Genomic DNA, 22,453 nt, shown 5'->3' on the forward strand with positions numbered 1-22,453 from the left:
AAGTTACCCATGCCTTGGCCACTAATACACCCCCATACCATCACAGATGCTGGCTTTTGAATTTTGCGCCTATAACAATCCGGATGGTTATTTTCCTCTTTGTTCCGGAGGACACCACGTCCACAGTTTCCAAATATAATTTGAAATGTGGACTTGTCAGACCACAGAACACTTTTCCACTTTGCAACAGTCCATCTTAGATGAACTCGGGCCCAGAGAAGCCAGCGGCATTCCTTGGTGTTGTTGATAAATCGGTTTTGCTTTGCATAGTAGAGTTTTAACTTGCACTCACAGGTGTAGCGACCAACTGTAGTTACTGACAGTGGTTTTATGAAGTGTTCCTGAGCCCATGCGGTGATATCCTTTACACACTGATGTCGTTTTTTTTGATGCACTACCGCCTGAGGGATCAAAGGTCCGTAATATCGTCGCTTACATGCAGTGATTTCTCCAGATTCTCTGAACCTTTTGATGATTTTACGGACCGTAGGTGGTAAAATCCCTAAATTCCTTGCAATAGCTCGTTGAGAAATGTTGTTCTAAAACTGTTCGACAATTTGCTTACAAATTGGTGACCCTCGCCCCATCCTTGTTTGTGAATTACTTAGTATTTCATGGAAGCTGCTTTTGTACCCAATCATGGCACCTACCTGTTCCCAATCAGCCTGCACACCTGTGGGATGTTCCAAATAAGTGTTTGATGAGCATTCCTCAACTTTGTCAGTATTTATTGCCATCTTTCTCAACTTCTTTGTCCCGTGTTGCTGGCATGAAATTCTAAAGTTAATGATTATTTGCATTTAGAACATCAAATATGTTGTCTTTGTAGCATATTCAATTGAATATGGGTTGAAAATGATTTGCAAATCATTGTATTCCGTTTATATTTACATCCAACACAATTTCCCAACTCATATGGAAACGGGGTTTGTACCGAACTGTGCAATCTACAAATAAAAGTTTCAGTCAATCAATCAATTCAAGGGTTAAAGTTCTTTGATGGCGAAGACTAACTACATTTTTTGCTGTTTTTGATGATTTATTGTAGCTTGAAGCCATGTTTTTATGACTTAGAACATACTTGACGTGTTTCACGAGTCTTTCCAGGACTTCACTTAGGTGTGGCCAAATATTTTAAGAAGCTCGTTAGCGGGGAGTCAAAACGTGATGGATGACCATCTCAAACATCCTAAATATGTTGGTGGTCTTTTGTGTATTAGTAGTCTATAGAAGTGTAGCTGAGATAGGCGCCAGCGCCCCCCGCGACCCCGAAAGGGAATAAGCGGTAGAAAATGGATGGATAGTCTATAGAAGATGCTAATGGGGTTTTTTCTGTGCTTAGCGTTATGAGCGTCATCTTGCATAAATATGTTGCTACGTGGGTTCTCCAGAAAGCTGACAGGAAGTGCGTTTGCCTAGCCCGGACAACACCAGTCATGTTGCGGCGAGGAATAAACATTAGTGGCCGCTCCTCTTGTTCCTTGCATAGGTGTGTTTGAACTTGCATCAGTGCAACAGCTTCTCTACAGAAAGTGGTGTTTTATTACGTGTTCCAACCCTGCATGCCTTTATTGACTGTATAGGTAAAATTTTACGGTACATTTTCAGATACAAATGTGCCAAAAATAGGTTATTAACCACTGTAAAACACTTAAAAAAAAGGAAAATTTCTCACCTGTCACATCCTTCATTTGCATGTTTATTTGTATTTAATTGCGTATAACAAATTGGCCATGAAATTAATAATTCTGTCATAACATAAAATAATGTTAATTTTAGTCATAATATACAGTATTTCCTTGAATTGCCGCAGGGCATATAGTATGTGCCTGCCTTAAATTACTGCCGGGTCAAACTCGCTTCCCAAAATAATTAGCGCATGCTTAGTATTACCGCCTGGTCAAACTCGTGACGTCACGAGTGACACTTCCCCTGTCATCATCTTCAAACTGGAGGAGGCTGATTTCAATACCGGTCATTTGAAATCGCATAAAGGAAAGAAGATTAAGAGTTATTCAGTAGGATTTAAGGTCCAAGCTTATATCACACTCAAATTTTTACTGCATACCTTTGGTAAGTGCCGAAGTGAGAAGAGGTTTTAAAATAATTAGCGCATGCTTACTTTTACCGCATGCCTTTGGTAAGCGCAGGAGTGAGAAGAGGTTTTAAATTAATTACCGCCCCGGCGGCAATTCAAGGAAATACGGTAGATACATTGGTCCTAAAATAAATACACTGACAGAAATGTCAGTCGTCAAATAAAATAATAACTTAAGGCATAAAATACACACATTTTAAATCATTTAAGAAACATAGCAGGCCCTAAATAGATAAATTAATTATTTAGCGTACTAAAGTAATACAAAAATAGTTTAAAAAAAATTAATAAGTCTTGAAACAAAACAACAGTTGGGCTTATTTTTAAAATAAATTAATTTAAAATAAACACACACATTTGTAATTAAAATAAATTAAAGTAAAATATGTAGATAAATTGGTCAATAAATAAATTTTATGGATAATGTTTGTCATAAAATATATGATGAAGCGACAAATATTCATTTGAATAAATGAATAGGTCATTAAATAAACTAATATCTATCAAATTATTTAAAAAAAAAAGGAACTAAAATAAATAAATATAGTAGTCATGAGGTGGCGACTTGTTCAGGGTGTACGCCGCCTTCCGCTGCGATAGGCTCCAGCACCCCCGCGACACTGAGAGGGACAAGCGGTAGGAAATGGATGGATGGATAATTAGTTGGCCATGAAAGAAATAACTCGTGTCATAATATAAACACTTCAGTCCTAAAATAAATACACTGATAGATATGTCAGTCATCAAATAAAATTATAACGTAAGTCAGAAAATAAACACATTTTAAATCAATTAAGAAACATAGCAGGCGCTAAATAGATAAATTAATAATTTAGCGTGGACATCGGGGGCGGTACCTCTGGATTGGCAGACCGGGGTGGTGGTTCCTCTCTTTAAGAAGGGGGACCGGAGGGTGTGTTCCAACTATCGTGGGATCACACTCCTCAGCCTTCCCGGTAAGGTTTATTCAGGTGTACTGGAGAGGAGGCTACGCCGGATAGTTGAACCTCGGATCCAGGAGGAACAGTGTGGTTTTCGTCCTGGTCGTGGAACTGTGGACCAGCTCTTTACTCTCGGCAGGGTTCTTGAGGGTGCATGGGAGTTTGCCCAACCAGTCTACATGTGCTTTGTGGACTTGGAGAAGGCATTCGACCGTGTCCCTGGGGAAGTCCTGTGGGGAGTGTTCAGAGAGTATGGGGTACCGGACTGTCTTATTGTGGCGGTCCGCTCCCTGTATGATCAGTGTCAGAGCTTGGTCCGCATTGCTGGCAATAAATCGGACACGTTTCCAGTGAGGGTTGGACTCCGCCAAGGCTGTCCTTTGTCACCGATTCTGTTCATAACTTTTATGGACAGAATCTCTAGGCGCAGTCAAGGCATTGAGGTGTTCCGGTTTGGTGGCCGCGGGATTGGGTCTCTGCTTTTTGCAGATGATGTGGTCCTGATGGCTTCATCTGGCCGGGATCTTCAGCTCTCACTGGATCGGTTCGCAGCCGAGTGTGAAGCGACCGGAATGAGAATCAGCACCTCCAAATCCATGGTTCTCGCCCGGAAAAGGGTGGAGTGCCATCTCCGGGTTGAGGAGGAGACCCTGCCCCAAGTGGAGGAGTTCAAGTACCTAGGAGTCTTGTTCACGAGTGGGGGAGGAGTGGATCGTGAGATCGACAGGCGGATCGGTGCGGCGTCTTCAGTAATGCGAACGTTGTATCGATCCGTTGTGGGGAAGAAGGAGCTGAGCCGGAAGGCAAAGCTCTCAATTTACCGGTCGATCTACGTTCCCATCCTCACCAATGGTCATGAGCTTTGGGTCATGACCGAAAGGATAAGATCACGGGTACAAGCGGCCGAAATGAGTTTCCTCCGCCGGGTAGCGGGGCTCTCCCTTAGAGATAGGGTGAGAAGCTCTGCCATCCGGGGGGAACTCAAAGTAAAGTCGCTGCTTCTCCACATCGAGAGGAGCCCAGATCGGTGGGCGGAAGCCCCCCAACGCCTCTAGGGGTCCTGAAGCAATGGATGTCGAGCGGGTCTTAGGTACGATTTAACTGCAAACTGTCTTAGGTCCGCTTGAACTGAACTCTCGTGGCTGTGTTGGAGCCACTATGGATTGAACTTTCACAGTATCATGTTAGACCCGCTCGACATCCATTGCTTTCGGTCCCCTAGAGGGGGGGGGGGGTTGCCCACATCTGAGGTCCTCTCCAAGGTTTCTCATAGTCAGCATTGTCACTGGGGTCCCACTGGATGTGAATTCTCCCTGCCCACTGGGTGTGAGTTTTCCTTGCCCTATTGTGGGTTCTTCCGAGGATGTTGTAGTCGTAATGATTTGTGCAGTCCTTTGAGACATTTGTGATTTGGGGCTATATAAATAAACATTGATTGATTGATTGATTGTTTAGGGCACGTCCAGTCGGCAGGAGGCCACGGGGAAGACCCAGGACACGTTGGGAAGACTATGTCTCCCGGCTGGCCTGGGAACGCCTCGGGATCCCCCGGGAAGAGCTAGACGAAGTGGCTAGTGAGAGAGAAGTCTGGGCTTCCCTGCTTAGGCTGCTGCCCCCACGACCCGACCTCGGATAAGCGGAAGATGATGGATGGATGGATGGATAATTTAGCGTACTACAGTAATACAAAAATAGTTTGAAAAAAATAAGTCTTGAAATAAAACAACAGTTGGGCTTATTTTAAAAATAAATGTATTTTAAATAAACACACACATTTGTAATTAAAATAAATTAAAATCAAATATGTTGATAAATTGGTCAATAAATACATTTTATGGATAATGTTTGTCATAGAATATATTATGAAGCGACAAATATTCATTTGAATGAATGAATAGGTCATTAAATAAACTGATTTTTATCAAATTATTTAAATAAAAAAATTGGTCATTGAATAAATAAAATATTTTTTGTCGCCATAAAATAAAATAAACAGTAATCATTTTAATACATCTTCACAAAATAATAAGACATTTCAGTCATGAAATAAAGTAGTCATGAGGTGGCGACTTGTCCAGGGTGTAACCTGCCTTCCGCCCGAAAAGAAGTTGGGATAGGCTCCAGCACCCCCGCGACACTGAGGACAAGCGGTAGAAAATGGATTGATGGATAATTAGTTGGCCATGAAAGAAGTAACTCGTGTCATAATATAAATATTTCAGTCCTAAAATAAATACACTGATAGATATGTCAGTCATCAAATAAAATGATAACGTAAGTCAGAAAATAAACACATTTTAAATCAATTAGGAAACATAGCAGGCGCTAAATAGATAAATCATTAATTTAGCGTACTAAAGTAATACAAAAATAGTTTGAAAAAAATAAATGAGTCTTGAAATAAAACGACAGTTGGGCTTATTTTAAAAATACATTTATTTAAAATAAACACACACATTTGTAATTAAAATAAATTAAAATAAAATATGTTGATAAATTGGTCAATAAATACATTTTATGCATAATGTTTGTCATAAAATATATGATGACGCGACAAATATTCATTTGAATAAATGAATAGGTCATTAAATAAACTAATTTTTATCAAATTATTTAAATAAAAAAATTGGTCATCGAATAAATAAAATATTTTTCTGTTGCCATAAAATAAATTAAACAGTAATCATTTTAATACATCTTCACAAAATAATAAGACATTTCAGTCATGAAATAAATAAAGTGGCGACTTGTCCAGGGTGTACGCCGCCTTCTGCCCGGATGTAGCTGGGATAGGCTCCAGCACCCCCGCGACACTGAGAGGGACAAGCGGTAGAAAATGGATGGATGGATAATTAGTTGGCCATGAAAGAAGTAACTCATGTCATAATATAAATACTTCAGTCCTAAAATAAATACATTTTAAATCAATTCAATCAATCAATCAATGTTTACTTATATAGCCCTAAATCACTAGTGTCTCAAAGGGCTGCACAAACCACTACGACATCCTCGGTAGGCCCACATAAGGGCAAGGAAAACTCACACCCAGTGGGACACCGGTGACAATGATGACTATGAGAACCTTGGAGAGGAGGAAAGCAATGGATGTCGAGCTGGTCTAACATGATACTGTGAAAGTTCAATCCATAATGGATCCAACAATTGAGAAACATAGCAGGCGCCAAATAGATAAATTAATAATTTAGCTTACTAAATTAATACAAAAATGGATTTAAAAAATAAATAAACCAGTCTTGAAATAAAATAACAGTTGAGCTCATTTTAATGATTTAAAAAAAAAAAAATACGTACATACATAATTAAATGGAATAAAATGAAAATATGTCGATATATTGGTCAATAAATCAATTTTAGTGAGAATTTTTGTCATAAGATATATGATGAAGTGACAAATATTCTTTTGAATAAACGAATCGGTCATTAAATAAAGTGATACATTTTTATGAAATTATTAAAAAATATATATTTGGTCATTGAATTAATAAAATATTTTTTGTCGCCATGAAATAAATTAATAAACACTAATCGTTTTTATACAGCTTCACAAAATAATAAGACATTTCAGTCATGAAATAAATAAAGTAGTCATGAGGTGGCGACTTGCCCGAATGCAGCTGGGATAGGCTCCAGCAAGATGGATGAGCTAAATAATTTGGGCATAGCATGAATAGAATAACTTTTTTCACAAAATAATGAATCAGTCATGAAATAGTTCAATAAACAGTAACGATGATTTATATACATCTTTATGACATAAGTAAACAAGAAATTATTGATCATTAGAAATAAATACACTAATAAATAAAACGGTAATTAAGTAAAATAATAATTTGGTCGTGAGATGAATTATTCATCTTGCTTGTTAAATTATACATTTTCCGTCATTAAAAAAACTGATTTTAAGGTGCCATATGTAATAATTTCATGTTAAGTCATCATTAAGTGGCCCTGATGTGTGAAAAGGCATTTAAAAAAATCATGTTCTTTTGAAGTACATTTGGCTATTCGACATCAGCAAAATGTTTCATAATTACTTCATAAACCATGTTGCTAGAAGCATAAACAAGAGAAACCTACATCGTAGGACTCGTCCTTTGCCATTTGAAGTTATTTGGGGTAGAATTCGGCTTCAGCTGCATATCTGGCAACCTCAGTCATGGAGAGTGGGAGGGGACCACAGAATTTCGACCTTGATTGCAGTACCATTTCTGGCCACAATATTACATATGGCACCTTTAACTCACATTATAATTATATTACAATTTATTTCAGTTACTCCACCATGTTTTCCCTGTTTCCATACAATAAAACCCTCCTTCTCTTTTAGCAGCAGTACGCCAAAGAATCGCCTAATTAAATATTCAAGCGCAGTGCTACTGTTCAAACTAGGTGTATTGTTACAGTGGCCAAAAATATGAAATAAACTTGTTAAATAACACCTGAATGGTTTTTAATGTGCCCTGCGATGAGGTTGCAACTTGTCCAGGGTGTACCCCGTCTTCCGCCCAATTGTAGCTGAGATAGGCACCGGCGACCCGAAAGGGAATAAGCGGTAGGAAATGGATGGATGGATGGTTTTTAATGAACATTTAGGCCTGTTGGGCAGCACGGTGGAACAGGGTTTAGTGGATGTGCTTCACAATACGAAGATCCTGAATAGTCCTTGGTTCAATCCCGGGCTCGGGATCTTTCTGTGTGGAGTTTGCATGTTCTCCCCGTGACTTTGTGGGTTTTCCGTTCGGGCTCCAGTACTCTGGAATGCTCTCCCGGTAACAGTTCGAGATGCTACCTCAGTAGAAGCATTTAAGTCTCATCTTAAAACTTATTTGTATACTCTAGCCTTTAAATAAACCCCCTTTTTAGACCAGTTGATCTGCCGTTTATTTTCTTTTTGTCCTATGTCCCTCCCTCCCGGATCCGGTCCGGTGGCCATGGATGAAATACTGGCTGTCCAAAATCGGGACCCAGGATGGACCACTCGTCCAGAGTCGGGACCCAAGATGGACCGCTCGCCTGGGTATCGGTTGGGGACATCTCTGCGCTGCTGATTTGCCTCCGCTTGGGATGCTTTCCTGCTGGCTCCACTTTGGATGGGACTCTTGCTACTATATTGGACTTTGGACTTGATTCTCACGGTTCTGTTAGATCCACTATGGATTGGACTTTCACAATATCATGTTAGTTCCGCTCGACATCCATTGCTTTCGGTCCCCTTGGGGGGAGGGTTGCACACATACAGTGGGGCAAAAAAGTATTGAGTCAGCCACCGATTGTGCAAGTTCTCCCACTTAAAATGATGACAGAGGTTTGTAATTTTCATCATAGGTACACTTCAACTGTGAAAGACAGAATGTGGAAAAAAAAAATCCAGGAATTCACATTGTAGGAATTTTAAAGAATTTATTTGTAAATTATGGTGGAAAATAAGTATTTGATCAACCATTCAAAGCTGAGTTTGTACCAAAAAGTTCTATTTTGGTTTCATCTGACCACATGACATTCTCCCAATCTTCTGCTGTATTATCCATGTATCCATTTTGGTATAAACTCAACTTGTCGTGTTTGGAGGAAGAAGAATACTGAGTTGCATCCCAAGAACACCACACCTACTGTGAAGCATGGGGGTGGAAACATGCTTTAGGGCTGTTTTTCTACTAAGGGGACAGGACGATTGATCCGTGTTAAAGGGGAACATTATCACAATTTCAAAAGGGTTAAAAACAATAAAAATCAGTTCCCAGTGGCTTGTTTTATTTTTCGAAGTTTTTTTTTTAATTTTACACCTCCCGGAATATCCCTAAAAAAAGCTTTAAAGTTCTTGATTTTTGCTAGTTGCGATGCGACCGTCCATTTCCCTGTGACGTCATACAGTGCTGCCAATACAAACAACATGTCGGTTACCACAGCAAGATATAGCGACATTAGCTCGGATTCAGACTCGGATTTCAGCGGCTTAAGCGATTCAACAGATTACGCATGTATTGAAAAAGATGGTCGGAGTATGGAGGCAGATAGCGAAAACAAAATTGAAGAAGAAACTGAAGCTATTGAGCGAATAGCTATTGACGGTCTTCGGCCATAGCGTGGGTGTACCTAATGAAGTGGCCCATAGCATGGCTGCCTTATTAGCATCACCGGTAAAATGTGCGGACCAAACGATCAGGACTTTCGCATCTTGTGACAATGGAGCAACTTAAATCCATCGATTGGTAAGTGTTTGTTTCGCTTTAAATGTGGGTATTTAGTTTCAAATGTACATACAGCTAGCGTAAATAGCATTTTAGCATGGATTAGCATAGCATGTTAGCATCGACTAGATGGCAGTCATGCTGCGACCAAATATGTCTGATTAGCACATAAGTCAACAACATCAACAAAACTCACCTTTGTGATTTCATTGACTTAATCGTTGCAAAAGCATCGGCAGGTTATCCATACATCTCTGTGCCATGTCTGTCTTAGCATCGCCGGTAAAATGTGAAGACAATCTGGTACATTCAATGGGGGTCTGGCGGCAGATTTCTTGCCAGTGGTGCAACTTGAATCCCTCCCTGTTAGTGTTGTTACACCCTCCGACAACACACCCACGAGGCATGATGTCTCCAGGGTACCGAAAAATAGTCGAAAAAACGGAAAATAATAGAGCTGAGACACGGTGTTTGTAATGTTTTGAACATGAAAATGGCGGGTGTGTTACCTCGGTGACGTCACGTTCTGACGTCATCGCTACAAGACCGATAAACAGAAAGGCGTTTAATTCGCCAAAATTCACCCATTTAGAGTTCGGAAATCGGTTAAAGAAATACATAGTCTTTTTTCTGCACCATCAAGGTATATATTGACGCTTGCATAGGTTTGGTGATAATGTTCCCCTTTAAGGAAAGAATGAATGGGGCCATGTATCGTGAGATTTTGAGCCAAAACCTCCTTCCATCAATGAGAGCTTTAAATGGTTGACCAAATACTTATTTTCCACCATAATTTACAAATAAATTCTTCAAAATTCCTACATTGTGAATTCCTGGATTTTTTTTTTCACATTCTGTCTCTCACAGTTGAAGTGTACCTATGATGAAAATTACAGACCTCTGTCATCATTTTAAGTGGGAGAACTTGCAGAATCGGTGGCTGACTAAATACTTTTTTGCCCCACTGTATGTGGTCCTCTCCAAGGTTTCTCATAGTCATCATGGTCGACGTCCCACTGGGGTGAGTTTGTCCTTGTCCTTATGTGGGCCCTACCGAGGATGTTGTTGTGGTTTGTGCAGCCCTTTGAGGCACGATACATGGCCCCATTCATTCTTTCCTTAAAACGGATCAATCGTCCTGTCCCCTTAGTAGAAAAACAGCCCCAAAGCATGATGTTTCCACCCCCATGTATCACAGTAGGTGTGATGTTCTTGGGATGCAACACATGGGCTTCACAATGGCAGAGGGGTTAGTGCGTCTGCCTCACAATACGAAGGACATGCAGTCCTGGGTTCATTCCCAGGCTCGGGATCTTTCTGTGTGGAGTTTGCATGTCCTCCCCGTGAATGCGTGGGTTCCCTCCGGGTACTCCGGCTTCCTCCCACTTCCAAAGATATGCACCTGGGGATAAGTTGATTGGCAACACTAAATTGGCCCTAGTGTGTGAATGTGAGTGTGAATGTTGTCTGTCTATCTGTGTTGGCCCTGCGATGAGGTTGTGACTTGTCCAGGGAGTACGCTGCCTTCCGCCCGATTGTAGCTGAGATAGACGCCAGCGCCCCCCGCGACCCCAAAAGGGAATAAGCGGTAGTAAATGGATGGATGGGGCAATTGTGGCGAAAAAAAAGTTTGAGAAAACCACTATTCTACCGTAACAAAAGCCAGCAATACGCGAACAATACAGGTGTGTTTCATAAAGACGCTTCATTAATCCGGCTTACGTAACACATTCTTTACACTGCTGCTTTTCACCTTACATGACTTCTCCCCCACACACTTTTGTCCCAGTCAGTAGCACCGCAAATATGCTTTTTATGTTATTGCTTTGTCTTCAATGACGGTGCAAGAAGAATGTGTCTTTTCATGTATTGATGAGTGTGATCCTGCAGGGGAGGCTCGCAGCTCTAAGTGTGTGTGTGTCTATGCCTGTGTGTGTGTGTGTGTGTGAATGACGGAACCATCTAGAGACAAAAGGGTTGGGCAGTTGATGAGCCTCGCCCTGCCATGTAAGGCAAGCAAGCTTCCCACGCTCTGCCTTACACGCTGACACTCGGTGTGGATCGCAGCTGACTGGTCTCCTTCAGGACCTCCTTAGGTAAATGAACGCATGATGTTTGTGTGATGCTGCTGCGATTTGAGTCTTGGTCCAAAAAGATGGGCGTCTTTTGTTCCGCGTGTTCATTTTACCCATGATGTCACATACTAGTGGTGAGAAAAGGCATCATAACCTATCACAGCAATGCATTATTAGGTTTTTTGGCGGTGTGTGTGTGTTAAAAATGTGCACAATTGTTAATTGATGAACTATTTTGTTCTCATTGCAAAACATGATGCTTGATTTTCAGCAAATTACACCATAATGGCAATGTAGCAATAGCTTGTTTAATAGCATTGAGCAGTATAATGTAGGCCTGGGGTCACCAAGGCGCAGGTAGCCCGTAAGGACCAGATGAGACCGCTGGCCTGTTCTAAAAATAGCTCAAATAGCAGCACTTACCAATGAGCCGCCTCTATTTTTTTAAATTCTATTTATTTACAAGCAAGCTTGTCTCGCTTTGCTCAACATTTTTAATTCCAAGAGAGACAAAACTCAAATAGAATTTGAAAATCCAAGAAAAAATTTTACAGACTTGGTCTTCACTTGTTTAAATAAATCCATTTATTTTATTACTTTGCTTCTTATAACTTTCAGAAAGACAATTTTGGAGAAAAAATACAACCTTAAAAATGATTTTAGGATTTTCAACCACGTATACCTTTTTACCTTTTAAATTCCTTCCTCTTCTTTCCTGACAATTTAAATCAATGTTCAAGTTTTTTTTTTTGTATTATTATTGTAAAGAATAATAAATAAATGTTGATTTAATTCTTCATTTTAGCTTCTGTTTTTTCGACGAAGAAAATTTGTGAAATATTTCTTCAAACTTATTATGATTTAAATTCCAAAAAAATATTCTGGCAAATCTAGAAAATCTGTAGAATCAAATGTAAATCTTATTTCAAAGTCTTTTGAATTTCTGTTAAAATTTTTGTTCTGGAAAATCGAGAAGAAATAATGATTTGTCTTTGTTAGAAATATAGCTTGGTCCAATTTGTTATACATTCTAACAAAGTGCTGATTGGATTTTAACCTATTTAAAACATGTCATCAAAATTCTAAAATTAATCTTAATCAGGAAAAATTAGTAATGATGTTCCATAAATTCTTTTTTTAATATTTTCAAACACATTCAAATTAGTTAGTTTTTCTCTACTTTTTTTCGGTTGAATATTGAATTTTAAAGTGTCAAAATTGAAGATAAACTATGTTTAAAAATAAAATGTTCATCTTTTTCGTGTTTTCTCCTCTTTTAAACCGTTCAATTAAGTGTTTTTTTCATCATTTATTCTCTACAAAAAACCTTCCGTGAAAGGAAAAAAATGTACGACGGAATGACGGACAGAAATACCCATTTTTATATATATATATAGATTTATTTATTAAAGGTAAATTGAGCAAATTGGCTATTACTGGCAATTTATTTAAGTGTGTATCAAACTGGTAGCCCTTCGCATTAATCAGTACCCAAGAAGTAGCTATTGGTTTCAAAAAATGTTGGTGACCCCTGATGTGGGCTGACTATATCTCTTCTTATGCGGGGGTGTCCGGGGTGTCCGGGCGGGTTTTTATAAATGCCTCAATTGTCCGGCATTTTGAATTAGGGTTGCGTGTATTTTCAATGTATGTCCAGGGTTAAGTTACCGTATATATATTACTCGAGTTGGTGAATTTTAGCTGTAAATATTGTAGCGGCTGGCTACGGGGTGTTAGCCAATGGCTTTGGCTGGGGGGCGGGACTCCCGGGGAAGTTAGGGAAGTGACACTGTTGACACATTGGAGCTGTTGGGTGACTTAAAGGGGAACATTATCACCAGACCTATGTAAGCGTCAATATATACCTTGATGTTGCAGAAAAAAGACCACGTTTTTTTAACCGATTTCCGAACTCTAAAAGGGTGAATTTGGCGATTTAAAAACATTTCAATTGTTCGCTGTCGGAGCGATCACCTTTCACCCGTGACGTCACAATGGGAAGCAATCCGCCATTTTCTCAAACACATTACACACATAAGTCAAATTAGCTCTGTTATTTTCCGTTTTTTCGACTTTTTTCCGTACCTTGGAGACATCATGCCTCGTCGGTGTGTTGTCGGAGGGTGTAACAACACCATCAGGGGCGGATTCAAGTTGACTTACGTGGAGTGTCCATCAATTAGCACGGCATGTTAATCGATGCTAACATGCTATTTAGGCTAGCTTTATGTACATATTGCATCGTTATGCCTCATTTGTACCTATATTTGCATCCAGCCTTTCCCTCCACCCACATTTAATGCCAAACAAACACATACCAATCGACAGATTCAAGTTGCACCAGTGTCAAAAGATGCAAAAGTCTCTCGTTTGGTCCGCACATTTTACCGGCGATGCTACGACAGACGTGTGGATATCCTGCAACACTCAAATGGGATGCATTTCCAACGATAAAGTCAACAAAATCACAAAGGTGAGTTTTGTTGATGTTATTGACTTATGTGCTTATCAGACTTATTTGGTCACAGCATGACTGCCAGCTAATCGATGCTAACATGCTATTTAGGCTAGCTGTCATTATGCCTCATTTGTAGCTATATTTGCATCCAGCCTTTCCCTCCACCCACATTTAATGCCAAACAAACACTTACCAATCGACTGATTTAAGTTGCTCCAGTGGTCAAAAGATGCAATCGTTGGATAGAAGGCGATTGCCGAATAGCTTCAATAGCTATTCGCTCAATAGCTTCAGTTTCTTCTTCAATTTCATTTTCGCTATCTGCCTCCACACTCCAACCATCCGTTTCAATACATGCGTCATCTGTTGAATCGTTTAAGCCGCTGAAATCCGAGTCTGAATCCGAGCTAATGTCGCTATATCTTGCTGTGCTATCCGCCATGTTTGTTTGTATTGGCGTCACTATGTGACGTCACAGGAAAATGGACGGTGGATTTACAGATAGCGGGTTACACCCTGGACAAGTCCCCACCTCATCGCAGCAGTGAAATTATGTTTTCCATTATACATATGTAGTTGATTCAGCTAAAAAGTTGTTTTTTGTTTAGTTGCTTAATTTGTTGACGCTTTAGCCAGCTTGTTCGTTTAGGCAAGATCAGTCTCAATCTTTGGTTGTTGATGTGAAAAACTAAAGTATGGCATTCGCTTGTTTATTAGCATGTGTAGCAGTAAAATTACATTTTCCATTATTGTTGCTTCAGTTGTTGACGCATGAGATAGCTGGTTTCTTTAAAAAGTAGTTTTTTTTTTAACACAACCGTCCATGAGTTTGTTTTTTGTTTAGTTGCTTAGGTTGTTGATGCATTAGCTAGCTTTTTTGTTTAATTTTTTTGTAAAGATAATGGTCCAGAGTGAATGTTTTGTCCTGGTCTTTGGTTGTTGACGTGGACAACTATAACATTAAATTGTTTATTAGCATTTGGCATTAAAATGAGGGTTTCCATTATATTTTGTTTCTTTAAACACAACAGTCCATGGTTTTGTGTTTTGTTTAGTGTTTTAATTTGTTGACGCGTTAGCTAGCTCGTTCTTTTATGCAGGATTTGCCTCGATCTTTGGTTGTTGATGTGAACAACTACAGTATAGCATTCGCTTGTTTATTAGCATGTGTAGCAGCACAATTACGTTTTCCGTTATTGTTGGATCAGTTGTTGACGCATGAGATAGTTGGTTTCTTTCAAAAGTAGTTTTTTTTTTACATAACCGTCCATTAGTTTGTTTTTTGTTTAGTTGCTTAGGTTGTTGTCGCATTAGCTAGCTTTTTTGTTTAGGGTTTTTTCTAAGGATAATGGTCCAGAGTGAATGTTTTGTCCTGGTCCTTGGTTGTTGACGTGGACAACTATAGAATTAGCTTGTTTATTAACATTTGTCATTAAAATGACAGTTTCCATTATATTTTGTTTCTTTAAACACAACAGTCCATGGTTTTGTTTTTTGTTTATTGTTTTAATTTGTTGATGTGTTAGCTAGCTTGTTCTTTTATGCGGGATTTGTCTCGATCTTTGGTTGTTGATGTGAACAACTACAGTATAGCTTTCGCTTGTTTATTAGCATGTGTAGCAGCACAATTACGTATTCCGTTATTGTTGTATCAGTTGTTGTCGCATGAGATAGCTAGTTTCTTTCAAAAGTAGTTTTTTTTAACATAACCCTCCATGAGTTTGTTTTTTGTTTAGTTGCTTGGGTTGTTGTCGCATTAGCTAGCTTTTTCATTTAATTTTTTTGTAAAGATAATGGTCCAGAGTGAGTTTTTTTTCCTGGTCCTTTGGTTGTTGACGTAAGCAATTATAGCATTAAATTGTTTATTAGCATTTGGCATTAAAATTACAGTTTCCATTACATTTTGTTTCTTTAAACACAACAGTCCATGGTTTTGTTTAGTGTTTTAATTTGTTGACACGTTAGCTAGCTTGTTCTTTTAGGCGGGATTTGTCTTCATCTTTGGTTGTTGATGTGAACAACTACAGTATAGCATTCGCTTGTTTATTAGCATGTGTAGCAGTACAATTAAGTTTTCCATTATTTTTGCTTTAGTTGTTGACGCATGAGATAGCTGGTTTCTTTAAAAAGTAGTTTTTTTTTAACATAACAGTCCATGAGTTCGTTTTTTCTTTAGTTGCTTAGGTTGTTGTCGCATTAGCTAGCTTTTTCATTTACGTTTATTGATAAAGATAATGGTCCAGAGTGAGTGTTTTGTCCTGGTCCTTTAGTTGTTGACGTAAACAATTATAGCATTAACTCGTTTATTAGCATTTGGCATTAAAATGAAAGTTTCCATTATATTTTGTTTCTTTGAACACAACAGTCCATGATTTTGTGTTTTGTTTAATGTTTTAATTTGTTGACACGTTAGCTAGCTTGTTCTTTTAGGCAGGATTTGTCTTCATCTTTGGTTGTTGATGTGAACAACTACAGTATAGCATTCGCTTGTTTGTTAGCATGTGTAGCAGTACAATTACGTTTTCCATTATTGTTGCTTCAGTTGTTGACGCATGAGATAGCTGGTTTCTTTAAAAAGTTTTTTTTTTAACACAACCGTCCATGGATTTGTTTTTCGTTTAGTTGCTTAGGTTGTTGACGCATTAGCTAGCATTTTCGTTGAACTAGCTTGTTCTTTTAGGCAGGATTTGTCTTGATATTTGGTTGTTGAGCTAGCATGTTTCTTTAAAAACTTTTTTTATTTCACGTAACAGTCCTTAAAGGGGAACATTATCACCAGACCTATGTAAGCGTCAATTTATACCTTGATGTTGCAGAAAAAAGACCATATATTTTTTTAACCGATTTCCGAACTCTAAATGGGTGAATTTTGGCGAATTAAACACCTTTCTATTATTCGCACTTTTCCGCCATTTTCTCAAACACATTACACCTGCTAGTCAAATCAGCTCTGTTATTTTCCATTTTTTTGACTGTTTTCCATACTTTGGAGACATCATGCCTCATCGGTGTGTTGTCGGAGGGTGTATCAACACGATCAGGGACGGATTCAAGTTGACTTATGTGGAGTGTGCATCGATTAGCACGGAATGCTAATCGATGCTAACATGCTATTTAGGCTAACTGTATGTACATTTGTACATACAAATTTAATGCCACAAATTTAATGTACACCCACATTTAATGCTAAACAAACACTTACCCATCGACGGATTTAAGTTGCTCCAGTGTCACAAGATGCGAAAATCCCGATCGTTTGGTCTGCGCATTTTACTGGCGATGCTAAGGCAGACATGGCAGAGATGTTTAGATATCCTGCGACACTCAATGGTTGGTTAGAAGGCGATCGCCGAATAGCATCAATAGCTATTCGCTCAATAGCTTCAGTTTCTTCTTCAATTTCGTTTTCGCTATCTTCCTCCATACTCCAACCATACATTTCAATACATGCGTAATCTGTTGAATCCCTTAAGCCGCTAAAATCCGAGTCTGAATCCGAGCTAATGTCGCTATATCTTGCTGTGCTATCCGCCATGTTTGTTTGTATTGGCGTCACTGGATGACGTCACAGGAAAATGGAGGGTGGCTTCACAGATAGCGAAAATCAGGCACTTTAAAGCCTTTTTTCGGGATATTCCATGATGGGTAAAATTTTGAAAAAAACTTTGAAAAATAAAACGAGCTACTGGGAACTGATTTTTATTGGTATTTAACCCTTCTGAAATTGTGATAATGTTCCCCTTTAAGTATGTTTTTTATTTTCTATGGTTCTGAAGTGTGTCCATCTATTTTATAAGTTATTGTTTATTAATCGTCTGTTGTGTTCTTTTAAGTTTTTTTCTGAAGGTATAGGTCTTATGGTTTGTGTTTAGTTTTGTTCTTTGGTTCTTGACGAGAACGACTATAGCAAATATTTTTATCAACGTAAGCATTAAAATTACGCTTTCTATTATAGCTCCTTCAGTTGTTGAGCTAGCTTCATTCTTTGAAAAAAATAAATAATGATAGTTAATGGGTTTGTTTTGTTTCTTGTTGCTTAAATTTTTGACATGATAACTAGCTTGGTTTTGTTTTTCTAAAGATATTGGTCCCTAGTGACTGTGTTGCGTCGTGTTCTTTAGTTGTTGGCGTCAACAACTGTAGCATTAGCTTTTCTGTTAGCCTTTAGCAATGAAGGGATGTCCTCCATTTTGTCCAGTTTCATTTTTTCGCAGTTGCGTCAACAATAGTCTTCGTTTCTGTATTAGCATGTAGCAGTAAAACGACATCCTCCCGAGAAAACTGTATTTATGAAAACTAAGTTCTGTCATCTTGTTGTTTTTAATGCAACAGTCTATTGTTTGTTTTTAGTGTAGTTGCTTAAGCAGTTGACACCTTTGCGAGCTTGTTTTGTTTAAAGGTAACAACAGTCCACGGTGCATGTTTTTGCTCGGTGATAAAACCCTCAGTTTGGTCTGCGCTGAAAAATTGATGGATTCGACATGTTGGCGGGAAACCTGTTGGCACTCAAAGGTGGCAAGAGGCCTGATGTTGTCACAAATGTTGATAGACTGTCCGCGAACCTTGGCGCCACATTCACAGCAGCCGTGTCAGAAATGACACTTCCCTCCCAGCTTGTTGTTGGCGCCATTTTTAGCTATAAAACAGTCACTAAACAAAACAGGGCTTGAATCTACACAACTGGCATCTTCTGTATCACATTTACATCCTTTAGGAGCTATACCAGGGGTCACAAACACGGTGCCCCCGGGCACCAGGTAGCCCGTAAGGACCAGATGAGTAGCCCGCTGGCCTGTTCTAAAAATAGCTCAAATAGCAGCACTTACAACATTTTTAATTCTAAGAGAGACAAAACTCAAATAGAATTTGAAAATCCAAGAAAATATTTTAAAGACTTGGTCTTCACTTGTTTAAATAAATTCATTTATTTTTTTACTTTGCTTCTTAAAACTTTCAGAAAGACAATTTTAGAGAAAAAATACAACCTTAAAATTTTTTTTTAGGATTTTTAAACACATATACATGTTTACCTTTTCAATTCCTTCCTCTTCTATCCTGACAATTTTAATCAATGTTCAAGTATTTTTTTTGTTGTTGTAGAGAATAATAAATACATTTTAATTTCATTCTTCATTTTAGCTTCTGTTTTTTTGACGAAGAATATTTGTGAAATATTTCTTCAAAACTATGATTAAAATTAAAAAAAAATATTCTGGCAAATCTAGAAAATCTGCAGAATCAAATTTAAATCTTATTTCAAAGTCTTTTGAATTTCTTTTAAAATTTTTGTTCTGGAAAATCTAGAAGAAATAATGATTTGTCATTGTTAGAAATTTAGCTTGGTCCAATTTGTTATATAATATAACAAATTGCAGATTGAATTTAAAACATGTCATCAAAATTCTAAAATTAATCTTAATCAGAAAAAATTACTAATGATGTTCCATAATTAATTTTTTTTTTTTTTTTTCAAAAAGATTCGAATTAGCTAGTTTTTCTCTTCATTTTTTTCGGTGGAATTATGAATTTTAAAGAGTCGAAATTGAAGATAAACTATGTTTCAAAATTAAATTTTCTTTTTTTGTGTGTTTTCTCCTCTTTTAAACCGTTCAATTAAGTGTTTTTTTCATCATTTATTCTCTACAAAAAACCTTCCGTTAAAGGAAAAAATATGTACAGACAGAAATACCCATTTTTTATATATATATATATATATATATATATATTTATTAAAGGTAAATTGAGCAAATTGGCTATTACTGGCAATTTATTTAAGTGTGTATCAAACTGGTAACCCTTCACATTAATCAGTACCCAAGAAGTAGCTCTTGGTTTCAAAAAGGTTGGTGACCTCTGATCTATACCGATCAATTGTAGCGGCTTTTACTTGGCGAGTTGGGAAACAGTGTTTGTTCTTGTGTTTCACCCACTCATATTTGTAGTAGTCACCTGTCAATCAAAGTCTGCAAACACGGAGAACCGCCTTTTCTCATCTTTGTTTTCCGACGAGTAAAAGTCCCCTCGAAGATTAAATGAACCGCACATTGTCAAACTGGTATGTACGACTATCACTGTTTGTACTCCGAAACACCAGTTATATATTTTTAATAAATTATATTACACCTACATACAAACCCCATTTCCATATGAGTTGGGGAATTGTGTTAGATGTAAATATAAACGGAATACAATGATTTGCAAATAATTTTCAACCCATATTCAGTTGAATATGCTACAAAGACAACATATTTGATGTTCAAATGGATAAACTTTTTTTTTTTTGCAAGTAATCATTAACTTTAGAATTTGATGCCAGCAACACGTGACAAAGAAGTTGGGAAAGGTGGCAATAAATACTGATAAAGTGGAGGAATGCTCCTCAAACACTTATTTGGAACATCCCACAGGTGTGCAGGCTAATTGAGAACAGGTGGGTGCCATGATTGGGTATAAAAACAGCTTCCCAAAAAATGCTCAGTCTTTCACAAGAAAGGATGGGGCGAGGTACACCCCTTTGTCCACAACTGCGTGAGCAAATAGTCACTTCAAGAACAACGTTTCTCAAAGTGCAATTGCAAGAAAGTTAGGGATTTTAACATCTACGGTCCATAATATCATCAAAAGCTTCAGAGAATCTGGAAAAATCACTTCATGTAAACGGCATGGCCGGAAACCAACATTGAATGACCGTGACCTTCGATCCCTCAGACGGCATTGTATCAAAAACCGACATCAATCTCTAAAGGATATCACCACATAGGCTCAGTAACACTACAGAAAACCAATCCATCCATTTTCTACCGCCTATCTCAGCTACAATCGGGCGGATAAACACGACGAGTTGAGTTGATACCAAAATGGATACATGGATGATACAGCAGAGCATTAGGAGAATGTCATGTGGTCAGATGAAACCAAAAAAGAACTTTTTGTTATAAACTCAACTCGTCGGATTTGGAGGAAGAAGAATACTGAGTTGCATCCAAAAAAACACCATACCTACTGTGAAGTAGGGGGGTGGAAATATCATGCTTTGGGGCTGTTTTTCTGCTAATGGGCAGGACGATTGATCCGTGTTAAGGAAAGAATGAATGGGGCCATGTATCGTGAGATTTTGAGCCAAAACTTCCTTCCATCAGTGAGAGCTTTGAATGGTTGACCAAATACTTATTTTCCACCATAATTTACAAATAAATTCTTTAGAATTCTTACAATGTGAATTCCTGGATTTTTTTTCCACATTCTGTCTCTCACAGTTGAAGTGTACCTATGATGAAAATTACAGACCTCTGTCATCATTTTAAGTGGGAGAAATTGCACAATCGCTGGCTGACTAAATACTTTTTTGCCCCACTGTATATCTGTGGCTTATAGTCCGATGCATCGAATATAAGGACTAATATTTTTTCATCTAAAAATTAGAAGGTGGTGCTAATATAGAAGGGGTCACCAACCTTTTTGAAACCAAGAGCTACTTCTTGGGTACTGATTAATGCGAAGGGCTACCAGTTTGATACACACTTAATAAATTGCCAGAAATAGCCAATTTGCTCAATCTACCTTTAATAAATAAATCTATATATGTTAAAAGATGGTCGTACATTTTTTCCTTTTACGGAAGGTTTTTTTGTAGAGAATAAATGATGAAAAAACACTTAATTGAACGGTTTAAAAGAGGAGAAAACACGAAAAAGATGAACATTTTATTTTTAAACATAGTTTATCTTCAATTTTGACACTTTAAAATTCAAAATTCAACCGAAAAAAATGAAGAAGAAAAACTAGCTAATTTAAATCTTTTGGAAAAAATTAAAAGAATTCGTGGAACATCATTAGTAATTTTTCCTGATTAAGATTAATTTTAGAATTTTTATGACATGTTTTAAATAGGTTAAAATCCAATCTGCACTTTGTTAGAATATATAACAAATTGGACCAAGCTATATTTTTAACAAAGACAAATCATTATTTCTTTTAGATTTTCCAGAACAAAAATTTTAAAAGAAATTCACAAGACTTTTGAATAAGATTTAAATTTGATTCTACAGATTTTGTAGATTTGCCAGACTAACTTTTTTTCATTTTAATCATAACAAGTTTGAAGAAATATTTAACAAATATTCTTCGTCGAAAAAACAGAAACTAAAATGAAAAATAAAAATAAAATGTATTTATTCATTTTTACAATAAAAAAAAAAATACTTGAACATTGATTTAAATTGTCAGGAAAGAAGAGGAAGGAATTTAAAAGGTAAAAAGGTATATGTGTTTAAAAATCCTAAAATCATTATTAAGGTTGTATTTTTTCTCTAAAATTGTCTTTCTGAAAGTTATCAGAAGCAAAGTAAAAAATAAATGAATTTTTTTAAACAAGTAAAGACCAAATTCTATATGAGTTTTGTGTCTCTTAGAATTAAAAATGTCGAGCAAAGCGAGACCAGCTTGCTAGTAAATAATATGTAAAATATGTATTTTAAGCTAATTGCCAGTGAGTACTTGGCGGTAAAAAGTTATTTAGACTATTGCCTACTTCCTTAATGTGTATCTAGAAATAAATAACTGACAAACAAAGCGAGTCCTACGTTATTGTCGGCGGTGGCCATGTTTTCAAAGCAAACCTTAGACATCACATGGCGCATGTTTACAGTCTGACAAAAAGCACGAGAAGCCGA

The 22,453-nt window shown here is 37.6% G+C and overlaps 1 protein-coding gene across 3 annotated transcripts in view; it reads left to right on the plus strand.

Annotated features, from left to right (window-relative positions):
* tuft1b (tuftelin 1b) overlaps positions 1-22,453 on the plus strand; it is a 77,508-nt gene that overhangs the window by 12,508 nt on the left and 42,547 nt on the right. The window contains exons 1-2 of one of the 3 annotated variants that reach the window (XM_061897461.1): positions 11,189-11,344; positions 13,712-13,796. The exons of the other annotated variants lie outside the window; for them this stretch is intronic. Of the exons in view, the coding sequence (XP_061753445.1) occupies positions 13,755-13,796 (42 nt within the window). The 5' untranslated portion in view covers positions 11,189-11,344; positions 13,712-13,754. Of the gene's footprint in view, positions 1-11,188; positions 11,345-13,711; positions 13,797-22,453 lie in introns of those variants that run through there. 3 annotated transcript variants of the gene reach the window in all.

This window comes from Nerophis ophidion, linkage group LG04, assembly GCF_033978795.1.
Source record: "Nerophis ophidion isolate RoL-2023_Sa linkage group LG04, RoL_Noph_v1.0, whole genome shotgun sequence".
Lineage (NCBI taxonomy): Eukaryota > Metazoa > Chordata > Actinopteri > Syngnathiformes > Syngnathidae > Nerophis > Nerophis ophidion.